The sequence below is a fragment of the Microtus pennsylvanicus genome, chromosome 21 (assembly GCF_037038515.1).
Source record: "Microtus pennsylvanicus isolate mMicPen1 chromosome 21, mMicPen1.hap1, whole genome shotgun sequence".
Classification (NCBI taxonomy): domain Eukaryota; kingdom Metazoa; phylum Chordata; class Mammalia; order Rodentia; family Cricetidae; genus Microtus; species Microtus pennsylvanicus.
Window position 1 is genome coordinate 23,188,778 of NC_134599.1, and position 19,878 is coordinate 23,208,655.

At 45.2% G+C, this 19,878-nt stretch overlaps 1 protein-coding gene across 3 annotated transcripts in view; it reads left to right on the top strand.

Annotated features, from left to right (window-relative positions):
* Ttc27 (tetratricopeptide repeat domain 27) overlaps positions 1–19,878 on the top strand; it is a 152,482-nt gene that overhangs the window by 27,011 nt on the left and 105,593 nt on the right. For 2 of the 3 annotated variants that reach the window (XM_075955329.1, XM_075955328.1), the window contains exons 7-9: positions 1,810–1,943; positions 6,500–6,612; positions 9,640–9,706. In XM_075955329.1, the coding sequence (XP_075811444.1) occupies positions 1,810–1,943; positions 6,500–6,612; positions 9,640–9,706 (314 nt within the window). The remainder of the gene's footprint in view (positions 1–1,809; positions 1,944–6,499; positions 6,613–9,639; positions 9,707–19,878) is intronic. The other variant, XM_075955330.1, reaches the window with a different exon arrangement.

Below are 19,878 nucleotides of genomic sequence, written 5' to 3' on the forward strand. Positions count from 1 at the left end.
TCTATGTTGCCCAGGCAGGCCTTGAACTCCTGATACTGTTAGCTTAAGTCTCTTTAGTGTTGGGATTTGGGATGCTCTATCATACTTAGTCTAGTATTTAATGTTTTAGAGCCTACCTATTTTTTTTTATTTGACAATACATTTAAAAGATTTTATTTGAAGTTTATATTTCAAACAAATTTGGAGTTACATTTTTGTCATAGAGTCCATTTCTTGTTCTAAACTAGTTAAATATTTGGTAGTAATAACAGCCAGGCAGTAAATAAATGGACCTTGGATCATTTGGTTCTGGATAAACCTCCAGAGAGCTCTTCTGACTCCCTAGTTTGATCCCGCCCCATGCGTTGCCCATTCTTTTTAAAACCTCCTGTTGTCTCTGTCCTGCTTTGTTGGATTGCATGTTGTGTTTCCTAGGGGCATTTCTTAGGTGTATCTTCAGTGTGTTACAGAAGTTCTCCTAAATCTGCTGTTGTCTCTTGTGAGTGCCATGTGCTGCTCCCTCCCTAATCTGTACAGTAGAGTTTCCCTTCAGTGTGAATGAACTAATGAGGCCAGGCAGCACCAGTTTAGGGGGCCGGGCTGAGCATCCCAGGCTGTGACACCTGCCTGTGCATTCAGTGCTGACACTTTTATCCCATGCTAGGCCTGGATCATTTCCTAGATCTTTTCTCAGCCCCAGTGCTCTGTGCTTCCTCTTGAGTCAATGCTAATTGATAAAATATTCTAGCTGTACTGTGAGTCAAATATGGCTTTATGGAATCTTAGCCTTCTTTCATTACAGTGTTTGTGTGAGAAAAGTTATTTGATATCTGGTTTATAGTTTTTGGAACAATGCCGTGAATAACTTGGAGTCTTGTCTGTATTTGAAAATGTAGTTACATGTAATAAACTTTTGAGGTTCATTTCAGAGAATTTTTTCAAATATTTTTGTTTTGGGAGGCTTTTGGGAGATTATTTAAATATTAATGACACAGTGCTTTGTATATTCAGCTTTAACTGGTGGTGTATTTAATAGCTGTTACAGTTTTTTATTTTTTTTCCCCAAAGTTGAGGTAAAGAACTTAAAAATAGAATTGTGTTCCCACATAAAAAGAAATGAGACCCAGATTATGATTATGATTTTTTTTTCCCACTCAGCTGTAGCGTTTCTACAAAAAAGTAAACTGTTGAGCCACTTAGGTAGCCATCTTGACGTGCGTGTTCCCAGGGTTGACAGGCACTCATGACTGGAGTCATGGCAGTGTGGGAAGCTCATTTCTCAGGCTGGCCTTCGCCATCGCACATTTTCCAGAGTGGAAGTGGACGCCTTGCTTCTCTGCAGTGTTGTCTGAAAATGTGCATACAGTCTCTGAGACATAAGGAAAAGCTGTTTGTGTCACGTGAAGCCAGGGTCGTAGAAGCTTAGGCCCTGGCTAAATATAGGCTTTAGAGCAGGGGTTCCTGAGCGTGTGAGGACAAGTGTTCAGCCTCTGTCTTCCCATGTGTATTAATCACATATACATTCTGTTTGTATGTATGTATGTATGCATGTATGTATGTATGTATGTACGTATGCATATGTGAATTCTAGCCACCGTACTTAAGTTATTTATTCAGAAGAGACTAAAAAATGAGCAAAAGTAGGGATTGAGAGTCTAGTGTCCAATCCTGGGTTTGAGCCTTGGCACCATAGTTCCTTGGCTTCAGGAAGTCATCGACCATCAGTGTGTGGATGGAGAAAACCTTTAGCACTCTGAAAATATTAGTCATTGCCATGTACTATAAATCCGACTGCCAGATCCACATGGAGGATTGTATTTTAATTTTCAGGAGCATTGGGAAAAAGGACACGATTCCAGGAAAATTATGTGGCACAGCTGATTCTAGACGTCAGGAGAGAAGAGGACGCCCCTTCTAGTCATGAGTTCAGCCCAACACCCACCCCCCAGGAATACCTTACCAAGGTAGGTTGATCTGAATTGTACAGGTGAACAGCATAGTCAGTAGGTGACTCTTATAGACGCTCTGAGTGGATGAGAACCCTTGTAAGTTCATTGCCCCTGTTTTCAGGTAAAAATTATCAGTATCTTTCTCTTAAAATTTTCAGTCACACAGAGGCCACACTGCACCCACAGTCACACAGAGGCCACGCTGCACCCACAGTCACACGGCTGCCACGCTGTGCCCACAGTCACAAAGAGGCCACGTTGAACCCACAGTCACACGGCTGCCACGCTGTGCCCATAGTCACAAAGAGGCCACGCTGCACCCACAGTCACATGGCTGCCACGCTGTGCCCACAGTCACACAGAGGCCACGCTGCACCCACAGTCACACAGAGGCCACGCTGCACCCACAGTCACACGGCTGCCACGCTGCACCCACAGTCACACAGAGGCCACGCTGCACCCACAGTCACACAGAGGCCACACTGCACCCACAGTCACACGGCTGCCACGCTGTGCCCACAGTCACACGGCTGCCACGCTGTGCCCATAGTCACAAAGAGGCCATGCTGTGCCCACAGTCACACGGCTGCCACACTGCACCCACAGTCACACAGAGGCCACGCTGCACCCACAGTCACACGGCTGCCACGCTGAGCCCACAGTCACAAAGAGGCCATGCTGTGCCCACAGTCACAAAGAGGCCACGCTGCGCCCACAGTCACACGGCTGCCACGCTGCGCCCACAGTCACAAATAGGCCACGCTGAGCCCACAGTCACACAACACAACTCCCTTACAGTGGAGCAGTACCGCCACATTTCCCCTTGGCATATAGAAGAGACAAAGAGGCTATATCTGGTTATTTAGATTTTTGCCTTTTGAAGCAGTCTCTAGCTGTATAGACAAGGTTGGCTTTTAGTTCCTGCTCCCCCAAGAGGCTTGGGTCCTGGAACCCTAAGTAGGAATGTTGAGGGAATAGAGACATACAGACATACATACAGTAAAGCTGGGTTCATACGGGCGTCTGCTACCTCTGTGACCTGGAACTGCAGCATGTTTATTAGGTAGAGCACGGGCCTGGGGAGTGCTTAGCTAGTCTGTGTAGGAAGTCTCTGTCTGAACCTCCAGGAGCAGGAGGGGCAGTTGCTGATCCCTGCACACACTCATCAGTTGTCCAGTAACCTTTCACGTGGACTCCCGAGGAGAGCTTTGACATTCCTTCTAGTCCTGGCCGCATTGCCAGTTTCCTGCGGGTCTGAGGCCTTGGAGCCCTCAGCACGTCTACAGCCATGTCAACAATACTCAAGGCTGCCTCTGCTCCCTGTACTAGGATTGTAGGTATGAGCCACCGTACCTAGTTCTGTATTAGTCCCTTTACTTTTTTCTTCTGTGAATATTTAACATTCAGAGACTTGACAATTCTCTGGCTTCTTCTAAATATGTAAACCAGCAAGCAGAAGTCCTTTTCTTTCATTTTACAATCTGCTTTCTACTCTGTCATTATTGGGATGGTTGGTGCTTCAGTATGCTTTTTGACATGTCTAATGAGTTCTTTTTTTTAATATTTATTTATTATGCATACATACAATATTCTGCCTGTGTGTATGTCTTCAGGCCAGAAGAGGGCATCAGACCGCATTACAGATGGTTGTGAGCCACCATGTGGTTGCCGGGAATTGAACTCAGGACCTTTGGAAGAGCAGGCAATGCTCCTAACCACTGAGCCATCTCTCTAGCCCCTAATGAGTTCTTTTCTTGTGGCTTGAATTTAAGATTCTTGAATGCTTGACTTCCTAGGCCTGTGCAACTGCTTCCATGGGGACCACAAACATGTTTTCATTTTTCCAGAGATTCCCATACCTAATTCCCATATGCTAATTAAATTTTTTAAAGATTTATTTTTATTTTATGTGTATGGTGTTTTGTCTGCACATATATCTGTGCACCACATGTGTATAGTGATCAGAGGGAATTGGATCCCTTGGAACTGGAGTTATAGCTTGTTGTGAGCTGCCATATGGGTGTTGGGAATCGAACCTGGTTCCTTTGAAAGAGCAGCCTGTGCTCTTCACTGTTGAGTCATCTCTCCAGCTCCACATCTACCGTTTTTCATTGTCCTTTTATTGATTTTAATGTCTTTAGCGCCTCTGCTTCAGTACGTGTTGTTTTAGAACCTATAAGTAAATTTACCTTAAGTAAACTGAATACCAAATTTCTATTATGTTCTGAGAGTAATGCCAAGGGGAGAGACTAGGGCTGAGGGACAAGGAGGCGCCATCATTCAGTTTGGTCTGAGGAGAACCTCTCTAAGAATGCAGGTGGGTTCCAAGTTCACTGTTTGCTTTTGTGGTAACTTTAGTAAGGGGCAGCTGTTGGTTCTAGAAGAATGAATAGAGGAGAGAGGTTGCAGGACCCGGCCTTACTTCCACAGGGGTGTGGAGCTGTGGCCGAGCTAGTGCATGTGCTGCTGTGATTAGCACTAGTCAGTGAGTGCATAATAAGCGCATATACCCTTAATTTCCTCTTCAGGCCCCTCATTAAGCGTTAGGTTGCCCATCGCAGTTTTTTCTGTAGGCAAACAGTATCTTTGAAAAGAGACTTAATTTAGAAATCTAAGCACACAAAAGTTAATGTGTGTTTGAGTTTCTTTAAAGTTGAGTACATTATATTATTCTAGACACCAGATGTTCCTTAGTGTCTAAGGTTATCATTATATTCCTGTGTGTGTGTGTCTGTATGTGCGCGTATGCGCATGTGTGTGCATGTGCTTACCTTTCTGCCTGCCTGTCAGGGTGTATGCGCATGGGAATGTGGGTGCCTGTGGAGGCCAGAAGTATAAGATCTCCTGGAGCTGGAGTGACAGAAGGTTGTGAATCTCCTGATATGGCTTCTGGGACTCAAATTTTGGTGTTATAGAAGTTGCTTATGTCCTCTTAACTGTTGAGTCATTTCTCCATCCCTGGCTTTTCTTTTACTGGTAATTTTGCTTTTTGAGACAGGGTGTCAGTTTGTAACCTTGGAGCACTATATAGACAGATATCTCTGATGTTAGATTCAGAGGTGTCTGCTCTGCCTCTGCACCGCCATGCCTAGCACAAGCTACTTCTCAGATATGTGGTTCTCAGTGGATCCTTTGGATCTGTAGTTTGGCCTTCATCTTCTCAATGTTTCCAAGAGCAGATTTTGTTTTAACCACATACTTTATTTAATTAATTGATTAATTAATTTATACTTCCTAACTGCAGTTTTCCCTTCCCGTTCTCCTCCCATTCCTGCCCCTCCCAACTTCTCTCGGACTCCACCCCATCTACTACTTCTCCATTTCAGTTCAGAAAGAAGCACACCTTCCATGGATATCAACAAAGCATGGCATATCAAATTTTGGTAGGACTAAGCACCTCCTCTTGTATTCAGGCTGGGCAAGGTGATCCAGTGTGAGGAGTAGGCTCCTAAGAGCTAGCCAAAGCATCAGGGACATCCCTTAAGAGCTGATAGTTTTAATTAGATATTTTTATATATTTGCTTTTTTTTGTGTTAATGAGGGGCTTTCTTCCTATCTCAAAATTGCCAAGATTTTCTCTGATAATTTACTTTTTATTTTTCTCTTTTTTTCTTTCTTTCTTCCTATCTTTCTTCTTCCTTTCTTTTCTCTGTTTCTTTCTTTCTTTTTTTTTTTCCTTTTTGAGACAGGGTTTCTCTCTGTAGCCCTGGCTATTCTGGAACTTTGTAGACCAGGCTGGCCTCAAACTCAGGGTCTGACCTGTCTTTGGCTCTCCAGTGCTGAGATTAAAGGTATGCACTAGCACCACCACCTGGCAATGATTTTATTTAGAACTCTTTTTAGTAGTATTTTCTACATTAAGATCTATTGTCTATTATTATTATAAGGATGAGCAGGAAAATGTATGTCAGCAGAGGTGCTTTTGGGGTCAGTAATAATTGCTGTGTCATTTCCACTATAGCAAACCTTTTCACAAGTCATGTTCCCGCTGTGTATTCACAAGAATCACTTTGTTGACCATAATTTAGACATGATATAATCTTTATAAAGTAAAAGGCTGTGTTAAACTTCATAATCTCAGCACTCAGGAGGCCGAGGCAGCAGATACCTGCGAGTTTTAAGGCTAGCTTGGTCTACCTAGTGAGTTTGGGCAAGCCAGGCTTACATGGAGAGACCCTGCCTTAAAAACAAACAACACGGGGGTTGGAGAGATGACTCAGGGGTTAAGAGCATTGCCTGGTCTTCCAAAGGTCCTGAGTTCAATTCCCGGCAACCACATGGTGGTTTACAACCATCTGTAATGAGTTCTGGTGCCCTCTTCTGGCATGCAGACATACACACAGACAGAATGTTGTATCCATAATGAATAAGTAAATAAATATTTAAAAAAAAAACAACACACACAACTAAACAAAGAAACAAGAACCCTTCAAAGTAAATCAAAATAAACGTAATGTACCCCAGCCTCCCTCCAAAAACCCATACATCAGTGTCATTTCCTTTAGTGGTATGTTGCATGAATGAATGAAATGTAACTTTTGGTCTAAATAGTTTCTCCTGTGTTCTACCAGAATCTCGAGCTCAACGATGATACTGTTCTGAATGAAATAAAGTTAGCAGACAGTGAGCAGTTTCAGATGCCTGACCTGTGTGCTGAAGAGCTTGCTGTCATCCTTGGAGTCTGGTATGTTAATGGCTGACTTGGCTGAGCTGTCTTCATCAGAACCTCCGCGTACAGTCGGAATCTTGTGCTGCCTATGACGGTGGAGAATTAACGGTCAGAGGCTCAGAGTCTGTTGAGCTTGTAGATTGTTCTTCTCTTTCCTGTATAAGCAAATGTCTTTGTTATCCTCAGCTGGTGTAGAGCTCTGATAACATATGAAGTAGAGGTGAGAATGACTGTGAGAGCTGCATGGAGAGGCTGGGGTGTCTGTGGGGGTTTTCACTGCCTCTCTAGGTTATCCCTTACCTGGTACTCTCCTTATTCACTGCCCAGTGAGCCCTGGGGATCCTGTCTCTGTCCCCTTCGACTAGGGTTGCAAGATGCACATGAACACACATGGCTTTTATATGGATGCTGGTTGTCTGAACTCCTTATGCTTGCATTCCCACTTCTCCAGCTGAGAATGACTGTTGCCTCTAAGGATACGTATACTTGGAGGTAGATTTATTTTTAATAGATAGAACCTTATTCTCTTCAGTGGAATAGTTTTGTCTTTTCTTTCTTTCCTTCTTTCTTTCTTCTTAAATTATGACTGGGTTATTCTTGTGGTTGGTTCTTGTTCTTTCTTATTTTGAAACGAGCCCCTGACATTTCCCCCCATCTGTGTTCATTATCCACTTCACAGTTGGAAGTTTTGCAGAAGAAATGGACATTGATCATTTTGTGTGAGGTTCTTACCCTGTCTTACGGCTTCTAATGCTCTTGTTCACTCAAAGAACATAGTGTCTTAGGATGGGAAGGACTTGAGGGGTTAATTGGGTTATCTTGTTGGTTCATACATAATTACTTTGTGCTAAAAATTAGAACTATCAGAGAGGGGAGAAAATATGTGTGTTTTAAATTATTTCATAGTTCTTTCCCCATTTATTTTGTTTCGTTGTCACCAACAGTAAAAACAGGTGCAGGCCAGGTACATAGCACATTCCTCAGAGCTCAGGGCCAGCTTAGATTCTAGGCCATCTAGGGCTATAAATTGAGACCTGTATTTAAGAAAAAAAAAGGTTGGGGGCTGGAGAGATGATTCAGTGCTTCAGAGCACTTGCTGCTTTTTCGGAGCACCTAAGTTCAGTTCTGAGCCCCACACCAGATGGCTCACACTGTCTGCAGCTCCAGTTTCATGGACCTGATGCTTCTGTCTCCTTAGGCACCTGTACTCATATGCGCATACTGAAATGATGAAAAGATACATAGTTAATTAAAATAATAAAAATGAATCTTAAGTAGGTTCAGTTAAAGTTATTACATAAACATTTTGATCCTTATAAAAATTTTAAATAATGTTGAAAATTGAAGGAAGTATTACGATTTTATAGGATTATGTTTTCATTCTTTTTAAATGTAGAAGGAGCTGTGGGCTTCGTTCTGCAGCCCGGCTCCTGGCCACCGGCTAGCTTTATACCCGAAATAACAACACACAAACTGTATTCTTTTAAACACTGCTTGGCCCATTAGCTCTAGCCCTTACTGGCTAATTCTAATATCTTGCTTAACCCATGTTTAGTAATCTGTGTAGCACCAGTCTTACTGGGAAAGATTCAGCATGTCTTACCTGGCGGCTTGCTTTATCACGTCTGCCCTGGAGAACAGAGGCATGGTGTCTGCCTCACTTCCTCTTTCTCCCAGCATTCTGTTCTGTTTACTCCACCTACCTATGTTCTAACCTATCAGGCCAAGCAGTTTCTTTATTAATTAACCAATGAAATTGACAGATTGATATGACACTCCCATATCTTTTAAATGTTATTGTTTTAGATTTATTTTATAACTATTTTGCTTGCGCTTATGTATATGTACTACATGGGGTCAGAAGAGGGTGTGGGATCCCCTAGAACTGGGGTTGCGGATGATTGTGAGCCACCATGTGGGTACTGGGAACAGGATATGAGTCTTCTGCAAGAGCAACAGGCTCTTCCCACTGAGCTAGCTCTCCAGCCCTTTAAAAGAATCTGATTTGTAGCCCAGGCTGGCCTCAAGCTTCAGCAGTCCTTGAGCATCAGCCTCCTGAATACTGAGCCATCACATCTAGTTGTTGTCGTTCCTAATATGGGTCCTGTTTACATGGATAATAATGGATGCACTATATGCGTTTAAGTTACATGTTCGGCCATAAATAGAAGATTGCAGGTATTGCAAGTTTAACCTCTGCATTTTTTCCAAGCCTCACTCTGCTCTTCTCAGAGAAAATGCTGTCCTAGGTTTTGTGTTTGTTATTTTCTGGCCTCTAAAGATATGTTTGCTCTTACAGTTTGTATCCCTCAACCTGAGGCCTCTATTTGCTTGTTTTCCTGCGTTCTGTAGTTCCTTGTGTAGTTCTCTTCGTTGTGTTTTTGTCTGTAGCTGCAATGTAATTTGAAGGGTGGCTCTCCACTGGGTGAATACGGCACAGTTTGTCTGTTTTCTCCTTGGAGGTTTTGATTATTTTCAGTTTTTCTATTACAGTGAATATTTATGTGTATCATTCCTATTCCATTCATTTGCTGACTTTTCTGGGCTCTGTAATCGAGAATGGAATTGCCGAGTTGGGGATATATGAATGTTTACCTAACTTCAAGTGTGGCACTAATTAGAGTGCCTTTGTCCTGATTCTGGTGACTTTACTGGTTTTAACTGTTTGGTGGTTATAATGGGATTTGTTTGTGGTAGAGGTCTTATAATTGGAACTTGGTGCTGTATTAATTCTTTCTACTGTCTGTGGTTGAGTGGCATCGCTTGGATCTCTCTCTCCCATTTACTTTTGGTGGGGTAACTGTCATGGCAATCACCTTTACCTCTTCAACCATCCTTTAGCCTCTGGACTGCTTCTTTTTCCTAATAAGATAAATTATTTTGACATAAGCCATTTTCTTTTTATTGTTGTCTTTTGAAAGCTTGTTTCTATGTCTGTATATATTGTATAGCATTGTAGTATTGAGTTAAATATGTACTATAAAAGGTAGTGATTACAGCATGTATTTTATGTGTAATTTAACTTTTTTTTTAAATTCAAAGCACAAATTTCCAGAAGAACAACCCAGTTCACAAGCTCACAGAGGAGGAGCTACTGGCCTTCACATCCGTGAGTAATGGCGTCTCCCTCTCCAGTTCCTTTTTCCTTTGGTGTATTGTTGCTCAAGCTGAAACCCTACCAGCTAAGGAAATGGGGTGTTTACCCTTATCCTGCCGGTTCTCAAGCCACACATTTCCTGCTACTCTGTTAAGAGGCCTGCTTTTCTTTGAACTTGGTTAGATTTGAAGACAGTGACCACATTCTCATTCTTTTCTCTCTCTCTTTCTCCTTCATTTCTTCCTTTTTTTTCCTTCCTTCTTTCTTTTTTTTTTTTTTTTTTTTTTTTTTTTGGTTTTTCGAGACAGGGTTTCTCTGTGGTTTTGGAGCCTGTCCTGGAACTAGCTCTTGTAGACCAGGCTGGTCTCGAACTCACAGAGATCCACCTGCCTCTGCCTCCCAAGTGCTGGGATTAAAGGCGTGCGCCACTACCGCTTCTTTCTTATTTTTGACTCCATGACCTACTGTGCATATAATAGAAAATAACGGCTTGTTGCCTGAATGAATGAATGAATGAGTGCCCAAGTGTTCACAAGTCTTATGCATAAGAGTGAGGGCCCATTTTGATGCCTACCTGGCTGTCTTGACAAAGAATTTTTTGTTTTGTTTTGTTTTTTGAGACAGGGTTTCTCTATAGCTTTGGTGCCTGTCCTAGAACTAGCTCCTGTAGACCAGGCTGGCCTCAAACTCTCAGGGATCCGCCCTCTGCTGGGATTAAAGGCGTTCCCTACCACCGCAAGAGTTTTGAGCAGGGCCAGGAGAAGGAGATGGCATTGGGAACATAGGGAGCAGTCAACATTCCATACCATAGGACGGACAAGTGGATGGAGAAGTGGCTGTGGAATTTGACAGGGTACGTGGCTGACCTGGAGCACTGTTGGAGTGAATTGTGCATCGTCACCTCCTAGCAGCAGACTAAAGAGGAACAGTGATGACAGATTAGGACCCAGGCTGGAGAAGAGCAGAAATGAAAGGGAAAGATGGGGATAGATGTTGGAAGATTTGAGATCAAAGGAAAGAGACGCATGCCACAGAGGACTCACGTGGTTTGGCTTTGTGAATGGAAATGGGTTCACGTGTTCTTTCTATTTTGTAAATGTGCTCTCTCTAGATGGCCCTGTAGACCAGGCTGATTCTCCTGCACTGCATGCTGAGTGCTGGGATCAAAGTGTGCACAACCATGCCCAGCTTGCTACATACTTTCTTAAATGAATCGAATTCCTCATGACTCTTCCAGAGGCATCCTTGTCAGAGGATTCGGAACTCCGCTTTCTTTCTTCCTTTCTCATTTTTCAGCTAAGACAAGAGAAAGAACTTTCATCTGGTAGAAAGGAAAGCTGGCTTGTTGGCGCTGTCCCAGGTGCTCTCCTACCCATTCTCAAGCAGGGTAGATGCTGATGCAGGAGCCCTCTGGGTGGCCTTTATCTTCCCACTCTTCCTGCTCCTCGGCGTCTAGGGTATCACTGTACTATGGAGGGCTTTAGCTGACTGCATGGAAATACCTTATTTAATTATGACATGCACTGTAAAGAATTTGGCAAGCCAAGTGGCACAATTGTTTTCAGTGCACATAAAATAATGTGTGTACCTTCTTTCACTCAGCTAGTAACTATGAAATATTTACCGTTTGCAGGTGTTGTGATCCTCACTGGGGATACAATATTGAGCAGTGTTTTTGTTCTAGAGTTTTAATTAATTTACATTCCTGAGAGGGAAATATACAGACAGAGAAATAGCTATTTAATTGAGGTGCTAAGGAGGGCTATAAAGTAGGGATGGGTGTTGTGTAGCGAGGTGATCTGGAGTATCTCAGTGAGAAGGTGATTGTCTACCCCACTCAAGTGGGACCTGGTGGAGGACATGGAGGATCTGGCCTGGCTGTGAGCTTGAGGGAGCACTGGAAGTAGAGGGCTAAGAGAAGGCGAGTGCTTAGGCAGCAGGTGGCTTGAGGCTTGGTCTCCACTGATGCCTGAGGTTAGCTGTGATGTGGCGGATGACGGAACGTTCTTGCTGGGCTTCGTGGTGAGGTGATCAGTAGTAACATCGTCATTGTGGGTTGATCTCATACACATTGTCACGTGTATCATTCCCAGTTACTGTGCGAACACTGCATCACAGTTCGTGTGGGGGGAGATTTTGTTCTAGTCGTTGGATTCTGTCCTTTATCTGTTCTCATTCCTCTGTGCCATGAGGCACTTGTGAGCTAGTTAGCTGGTGGTTCCGATGTGGGTAGCTCCTCCCTCGCAGCCTGCAGTGAAGGTCATAAATTTGAGTTTCATACTGCCCCAGCAAGGGCTCTTTGCTGAGGACTTCTGCTGTCTTCTCCTTTGGCTCTCCTCCCATTCAACAATGGCCTGAGTGCTGATCTCTGGAGAGAGCTTTGTGACTGCAGAGACTAACCTTCCCAAGTCTTCCCAAGGAGACTTCTTAGTTAATTCCCAGTAAATGTATCTTCCCAAGAAGTACTGCAGTGGGTTGGGGCTGTGGCTCAGTGGGTAGAACGCATGCCTGGTTTGCCCCAAACCCTAGGCTCAGCTCCCAGAAGGACGTAAACGGGTGTAGGGGACTCAGCCAGCCATGGATTTGAACTATCATGTGTGCAGTCTTCCTGTCACTGTTCCCCAAGGAACGTGAAGCAACAAGCTGTGTGGCAGCTACTTGGGCTGAGGCTTTACAGTAGCCTAAAGGTGCAAGGAAGGACGTGTGTTGTAGACTGGATGCAAATACCAACCCGCTTCATGTATTGTCAGTGACACCTGGACACAACCCTCAGATTCTGGGGGACAGGTGCAGGCTGTGTAACTCTAAGTGTCTCTGAGACAAGATGGGTTGGCACTTTCAGGCACTGTCCTGTAACACCCGATTCTGTGTTACCCCTTCGGTACAGTTCGCGCGCCACCGTACCGTTCGCGAGTTGGGCAAGGGCTTGGAGATTGAAAGAACACACAAAGAGACCTGGGTCATTCGAAAGGAGATCAGCCGAATGCTGTTTATTCAACCTTGGGGAAATCCTTATATACTTAGCTGCTGCACAAGGATTTCCACCCAGGCAGGTGGGAAATTACCACACCAAAGATGGAGTCAACAATGCCCTACAGCTAATCACCAGACAGGGCAGGGGGAGCACAGGAACAAACAGAATGCTTTAGCTGGCTGACCAGAAACTGTCCTCAAGATGAACCCCAGGAATAAGGGTAGACCCAGGCCCTACACCGTCCCACTTCTAAACACTTGACCTTGTTTTGGGGTCTCTTTTAGCTTAAGGATAGGTACATTTTTTTTTCCATCTTCCTTCTGTTGAAACCTTGCTTTCAAATGTGGAAAGTACATAAAAGTGCCCACGGTAAGTAAAAGCTGGTGTCCTCAGCCTTCAAAGATGAGCCGGCTTGCTAGTCCTTGGTTTGGAGGAGGGCATTATAGTCATAGCTTTGATTTGTCACAGCAGTCGCTCCCAGATAACCACAGAGACTTGATATTAATTATAAATGCTCAGCCAATAGCTTAGACTTGTTTTTAGCTAGCTCATATAACAAACTCATTTCTTATCTATTCTTTGCCACGTGGCAGCACCTTTCAACGTGGCGTGTTCATCTTTCTTCTCTCTGTGTGTCTGCTCCTGATTCCCCAGACTTGCTCACACATACTTGGCTTTTTGAGGTAGGTTGCAGTTATCTGTCACAAGCTGACCTTATATTCCCAATCCTCCTGCCTCAGCCTCCCTCTTTCTGGGAGGTTTTTGAGACAGGGTTTCTCTGTGTGGCCCTAGCTGTCCTGGAACAAATGCTATAGACCAGGCTGGCCTCGAGCTCACAGATCCTCCTGGTTCTCCCTCCAAAGTGCTGGGATTAAAGCGAGCGCCACCACTCCCCGTCTGTTTTTCTTTTTAAGACAAAGTTTAAAAAATGTCCGCCAATATATTCACTGATGATTCTCAACCAGATAGTTGGCTTATTCTGGTTCTGTATTTTATTGAGTTTAATAATCTAAACTTTATTTTTTTCCCAGTGATTTTTGCCAGTGATATTGTGTTGGTGTAGCATGTTGAAACATATGTGAGGCTATTTTTAAATTAAGCTTACAAACTGACAGCTTTCCTTATGGCATTTCCATACATACATGAAATACCGTAATTCAGCAATCTAAAGCTTGTCCTGGAAGCCATAGCTCTCCTTGTTTAAGACAGTCCTTATGAGGTGCTGTTCTTGAGAAATCATATCTGCATATTTCAGGAGCATCGAACTGTAGTAAAAGTAATCAGTATTGTTTGAGAGAACCATTTATGTTGTATCAGCTTGTTAATTTAAAGTTAGCTGTGATAACTCTTATTTCCACTCAGATGAGCCAAGTTAGTGACACTCGTAATGCTTTTCATTTCCTTTCTTTGTTGAAAATATGAACAATTTAGTTCTTACAGGTGTTTCAGTTTTCATTGGCAGAAGTTTTGTTCAAGTGTGAATTGATGTTGGCAGCTTGCCTTCCGACCAGCGGTTCCAAGGTCTCCATGAAAGAAGGAAAGAGTCCTTTGAAAGTTTCACGTTATATTTTATGTATTTTTTCTTTCTGATATTGATCCCCTTCTCTCTCCCTTTCCCTCCCTCCCTCTCTTCCTCTCAGTTTTCTTTGAGATGAAGACTTTGACTTTTGAAACAAGGGCTGAGATACTTTACTGATGGCCCTAAACTTACTGTCCTTAGTAGAGGATAACTTTGAACTTGTAATCTAATGACCTCTTCCTCCCAAGTGCTGGGATTCCAGACAGAAGCCACTAGCCCACCTTTGAGATGGAGGAATTTTTAAAAATTTTATTTTTATGTTGATCTAGTTGATCTCAAACCCATATTAAAACTGTCTTTTTACCTCAGCCCTCTGAGTACAAATGTTTATACAAATCGCTGTATCAGATACTAGTGGATAAATACTCCAAATAAAATTCAAAGATTGTTCTAGTGGAAAAAAGGCAAAATGTCAAAGATTAAGCTGGCCACGGTGGCATACACCCGTAATCCCAGCAGAATCAGGAGAATCTGGTCTACAGAGTGATTTCCAGGACAGCTGGGGCTACATAGAGACAGAAAAACGTCAAAGATGTCTTGATGGAAGCAAAGCAGAGCTGCAGCTCTGGTTCTGAGAGAAGCATTGGCGACTGTATGTAGCGCGATAACTCTGTCCAATCAGATCAAAGTGCACAGTGAACTTGAGTATATTTTAGTGTATCAGATACATTCGCTAAAGAGGAAACTGTGTTATTTAGACCTATTGTTAAGGTTAATCCACTTATCAAAATATATCTGCCTGTTAATATAGTATTTTTTGTCACAAGTACAACACAAACTACTCAACCACCATCATGTATAAAGTAAGTGGAGTCAACATTAGTACAAAAACCCTATGTGAAATTGCTCTGCATTCACATTTATGATATTTATCCCTTTTTCTGTGGCAAAAGTCAGAATAGTTTCCTCAAGATTTATGAAGTGTGTTAGTTGGATATGGTTGCAAATGCCTTTAATCCCAGCACTTGGGAGGTGGAGACAAAGCCAACCTGGTCTACAGAGAGTTCCAGGATAGCCGGGGTACTCAGGGAAACCTTGTCTCAAAGAAAGAAGAGAAGAGAAAGCAAGGTGCTGTTTAAAGCTGTAGTTAGGGTGTGTGTCAACCTTAGCATTTACACACGTCATTGATGTTGGCAATAGTTTGTCCAATTCCCTTTCCTTTCCTGATGATTGAGAGGCAACAGGAATGGCCAGCAGGAAGCTGGCCAAGATGAGTGGGCTCTGAGGACAGAAGTCTTGAATATTAAATAGTATAGGTTAATTGACATCCACTAAATAAATGGAATCTTTTTTTTCTTTCCTTTCTTTTTTTTGGTTTTTCAAGACAGGGTTTCTCTGTAGCTTTGGAGCCTGTCCTGGAACTAGCTCTTGTAGACCAGTCTGGCCTCAAACTCACAAAGATCCTCCTGCCTCTGTCTCCCGAGTGCTGGGAGTAAAGGTGTGTGCCACTACCACCTGGCTAATAAGTGGAATTTTAATACATTAATAAAGTAATAATTTTCAATCAACTTCTTATGTTAACGGACATAATTATTATGATTTAATTATTTTAAATCTCTAAACACACAAGCACCCAGAAGCTGGAGCTAAGGACAGAAGCCAGGGGGCAGGCACCTGAGCGCGAGCAGCAACAGCTGTGAGGGCTGGAGTCACTGGGGGTCGACTGCGGGGGGGTAAGAGCACTTCCACTGAGTTAAGACTGTGAAGCAAGTCTGAAGTCACCTGAATTCAAGTACTGCCCAGCCTATGGCTGCCACACACTGTCTTCTCCAGGGGAAAGCACTCCTGAGCCCACGGTTAAAGCTGAGCACATGGAAGGCAAGCACCTGTGCTGAGTGCGCAGAAGTGACAGCAGCCTACGAAAGCTCTGCCTAGACTGGAGCTCACTGACCGGAGTGTGGGCAGTGCCACAGGCTGATCAAGGGAAAGACGTGCAAGCGATTTCCGATCCTTGTTGGGCTGTCGTGGTTTTGGAAGATTGTACCTTACAGAAGCGATGTGAAGAGTGAACAGGAGGATTGAAGGCCGATTAATCTGTGCTCTGTCACTTCACTGACCAAGTGTGGCATCAGGAAGCTGTGCATCGCAGATTCACTGGACAGCCTGTTCTTAGGTACCTCTGCATCCGGGCACACATACAGGAGTGTTTCGCAGTTGCCTGCATTGTGATGGCGAAAGCTGGAAGCAGACAGTTGTTGGCAGGAGGATGGATACCTGAATTGTGACTTTGTGGTTATTACGAGACACCCTGCATAGTAATGTGACAGATGTGGCAAACTCCAAAGCTAGTTCTACGTGCTTGGGTTTGCACGGTGTACTCCATAACCTAGGGTTGCTTACTTTGAAATTCTGTGTATAGTGTGGGAGAAGTAAAGGAATGAGCCATGGAACTTACCTTTAAGAAAATTTTAATGTAGATCTGATCAAATACATTCACAAATTTAATCGCCAGTCAGGCAGTTTGAAGATTATGCAAATTGATGGTCCCAATAAGCAAATCACCTGGTTGCTGAGAAAGGAAGAACACGTTTAGCACTGAGCATCAAAAAGGCACTGTTCCTTAGGGCAGACTTTGAGGCTGGCTATGGAAGGCAGACAGGGTTTCCGTGGTCCCATATGTCAGAAGCAGAGTCTGGGTAAGTCCAGTCCAAGTGCAGGGTCACTGGCAGAGTCTGTGAGGGCAGCCAGGGAGTCGAAAGGAAAAGCAGGCCCAGGACAGACTTGAAATGTTCTCACAGCAAAGCTAGAGGGTTTGGACTGCTGTCCCATTTTCCTGGGAACAATTTATAGCTTAAACTCGGAATTTAAACTTACCGTCTCTTGGTACTAACTTAAAATAAATATTCTTTTAAGTAGATTATTTAGAGCAGGGAGCTAGTTCTGCTTTTTATAGCATTTCTTTGTTGTTTGCTCCCTCGGTCAGCCTGACCTGGGTGGGCATCATCCCTTTGGTCAAATAATCCTGGACCCAACAAGGAGAATTCAGAGCTGGCTTTGATTTACCTGTGGAAAAGCAGCTGTCTGAAGCGCCTTTATGTCCAAAGGACTGGAACGCTTGTCTGCTGAATGAAGATCCTCGTGCCCTTTGGAGGAGTATTTCAAATGCGCGCTTGGAAGAGTGAAAAGGGCTTGTTTTTAATAGGAACATACAGTACTCCAGATCCTCTCTGATAGTGCTTAAAGTCTTGTTGCTCGTCTCAGGCACGAGGGGCATGTTGCAGATGGTAGGAAATTGTTAGCTGAATAAAATAACTATACATGTATCCTTTACACGCATAAGGAATGTTTTCTGCGTAGTGTGAGTCCAAGTGGTGTTCACTGTCTTTTTAAACTCAATCATTAATGTGTGTGCGTGTGTGTCTGTGTGTGTGCGTGCACTTGTGTGCGTGCATGTGCATGCACGTGTGCTGGGGATTGACCTTGGGCTGTTACTCTCACAGAAGTCACTTTTGCTTGTGCAGCCCTCTCCTGGTGCAGCCCTGGTGCAGCCCTCTCCTGGTGCATCCCTCTCTCCTGGTGCATCCCTCTCTCCTGGTGCATCCCTCTCTCCTGGTGCAGCCCTGGTGCAGCCCTCTCTCCTGGTGCAGCCCTCTCTCCTGGTGCAGCCCTGGTGTATCCCTCTCTCCTGGTGCATCCCTCTCTCCTGGTGCAGCCCTCTCTCCTGGTGCAGCCCTCTCTCCTGGTGCAGCCCTCTCTCCTGGTGCAGCCCTGGTGCAGCCCTCTCCTGGTGCATCCCTCTCTCCTGGTGCATCCCTCTCTCCTGGTGCATCCCTCTCTCCTGGTGCAGCCCTGGTGCATCCCTCTCTCCTGGTGCAGCCCTCTCTCCTGGTGCATCCCTCTCTCCTGGTGCATCCCTCTCTCCTGGTGCATCCCTCTCTCCTGGTGCATCCCTCTCTCCTGGTGCAGCCCTGGTGCAGCCCTCTCTCCTGGTGCAGCCCTCTCTCCTGGTGCAGCCCTGGTGCAGCCCTCTCCTGGTGCATCCCTCTCTCCTGGTGCATCCCTCTCTCCTGGTGCATCCCTCTCTCCTGGTGCATCCCTCTCTCCTGGTGCAGCCCTCTCTCCTGGTGCAGCCCTGGTGCAGCCCTCTCCTGGTGCATCCCTCTCTCCTGGTGCATCCCTCTCTCCTGGTGCATCCCTCTCTCCTGGTGCAGCCCTGGTGCATCCCTCTCTCCTGGTGCAGCCCTCTCTCCTGGTGCATCCCTCTCTCCTGGTGCATCCCTCTCTCCTGGTGCATCCCTCTCTCCTGGTGCATCCCTCTCTCCTGGTGCAGCCCTGGTGCAGCCCTCTCTCCTGGTGCATCCCTCTCTCCTGGTGCAGCCGTCTCTCCTGGTGCAGCCGTCTCTCCTGGTGCAGCCCTGGTGCATCCCTCTCTCCTGGTGCAGCCCTGGTGCAGCCCTCTCTCCTGGTGCAGCCCTCTCTCCTGGTGCAGCCCTGGTGCATCCCTCTCTCCTGGTGCATCCCTCTCTCCTGGTGCAGCCCTCTCTCCTGGTGCAGCCCTCTCTCCTGGTGCAGCCCTCTCTCCTGGTGCAGCCCTGGTGCATCCCTCTCTCCTGGTGCATCCCTCTCTCCTGGTGCAGCCCTCTCTCCTGGTGCATCCCTCTCTCCTGGTGCAGCCCTCTCTCCTGGTGCAGCCCTCTCTCCTGGTGCAGCCGTCTCTCCTGGTGCAGCCCTCTCTCCTGGTGCAGCCCTGGTGCATCCCTCTCTCCTGGTGCATCCCTCTCTCCTGGTGCAGCCCTCTCTCCTGGTGCAGCCCTCTCTCCTGGTGCAGCCCTCTCTCCTGGTGCAGCCCTGGTGCATCCCTCTCTCCTGGTGCATCCCTCTCTCCTGGTGCAGCCCTCTCTCCTGGTGCAGCCCTCTCTCCTGGTGCATCCCTCTCTCCTGGTGCATCCCTCTCTCCTGGTGCATCCCTCTCTCCTGGTGCAGCCCTCTCTCCTGGTGCATCCCTCTCCTGGTGCAGCCCTCTCTCCTGGTGCAGCCCTCTCTCCTGGTGCAGCCCTCTCTCCTGGTGCAGCCCTCTCTCCTGGTGCAGCCCTCTCCTGGTGCATCCCTCTCCTGGTGCAACCCTCTCTCCTGGTGCATCCCTCTCTCCTGGTGCAGCCCTCTCCTGGTGCAGCCGTCTCTCCAGTCTCTCACTGACGTCTCTAATTGAAGCTGTTGCCAGTTTGCTCAGATGGAGTGGCGTCTGCACACTGACTCAGGTGCATGCCTCAAAGGGAATACGCACTCTGAGGTGGCTGAAAATCCTCTCTGTCATTTGTAGTGAGTGCCTCCCTTCTGGTCTCAGAATATCTTTTTACACTTTTTATCAAAGATTGCTGAAGTGAATTTGTTCTTTCATTATAAACCGTGACTGTAAGTAGATAGGGCTCATTGTTGGAGAACTTGTCTAACTTGTTTGAGACCCAGGATTTGGTCCCTACCATACCCCACAAAAGACAACCAACCAAACAAACAAAAACCTACATTGTAAGCACAAATAAAAGATGACTAGCATTTATTTCAATGTTCACAAAAATAAAAATATTAATAACTTAGAAAAAATAATATACATGCTAAAGGCTACTTGTCTAGTAAATGTCTTTTTGAATATTTTGGTCAGTGTAAGTTGAGAATGAGAGAGTGTATGTGTCT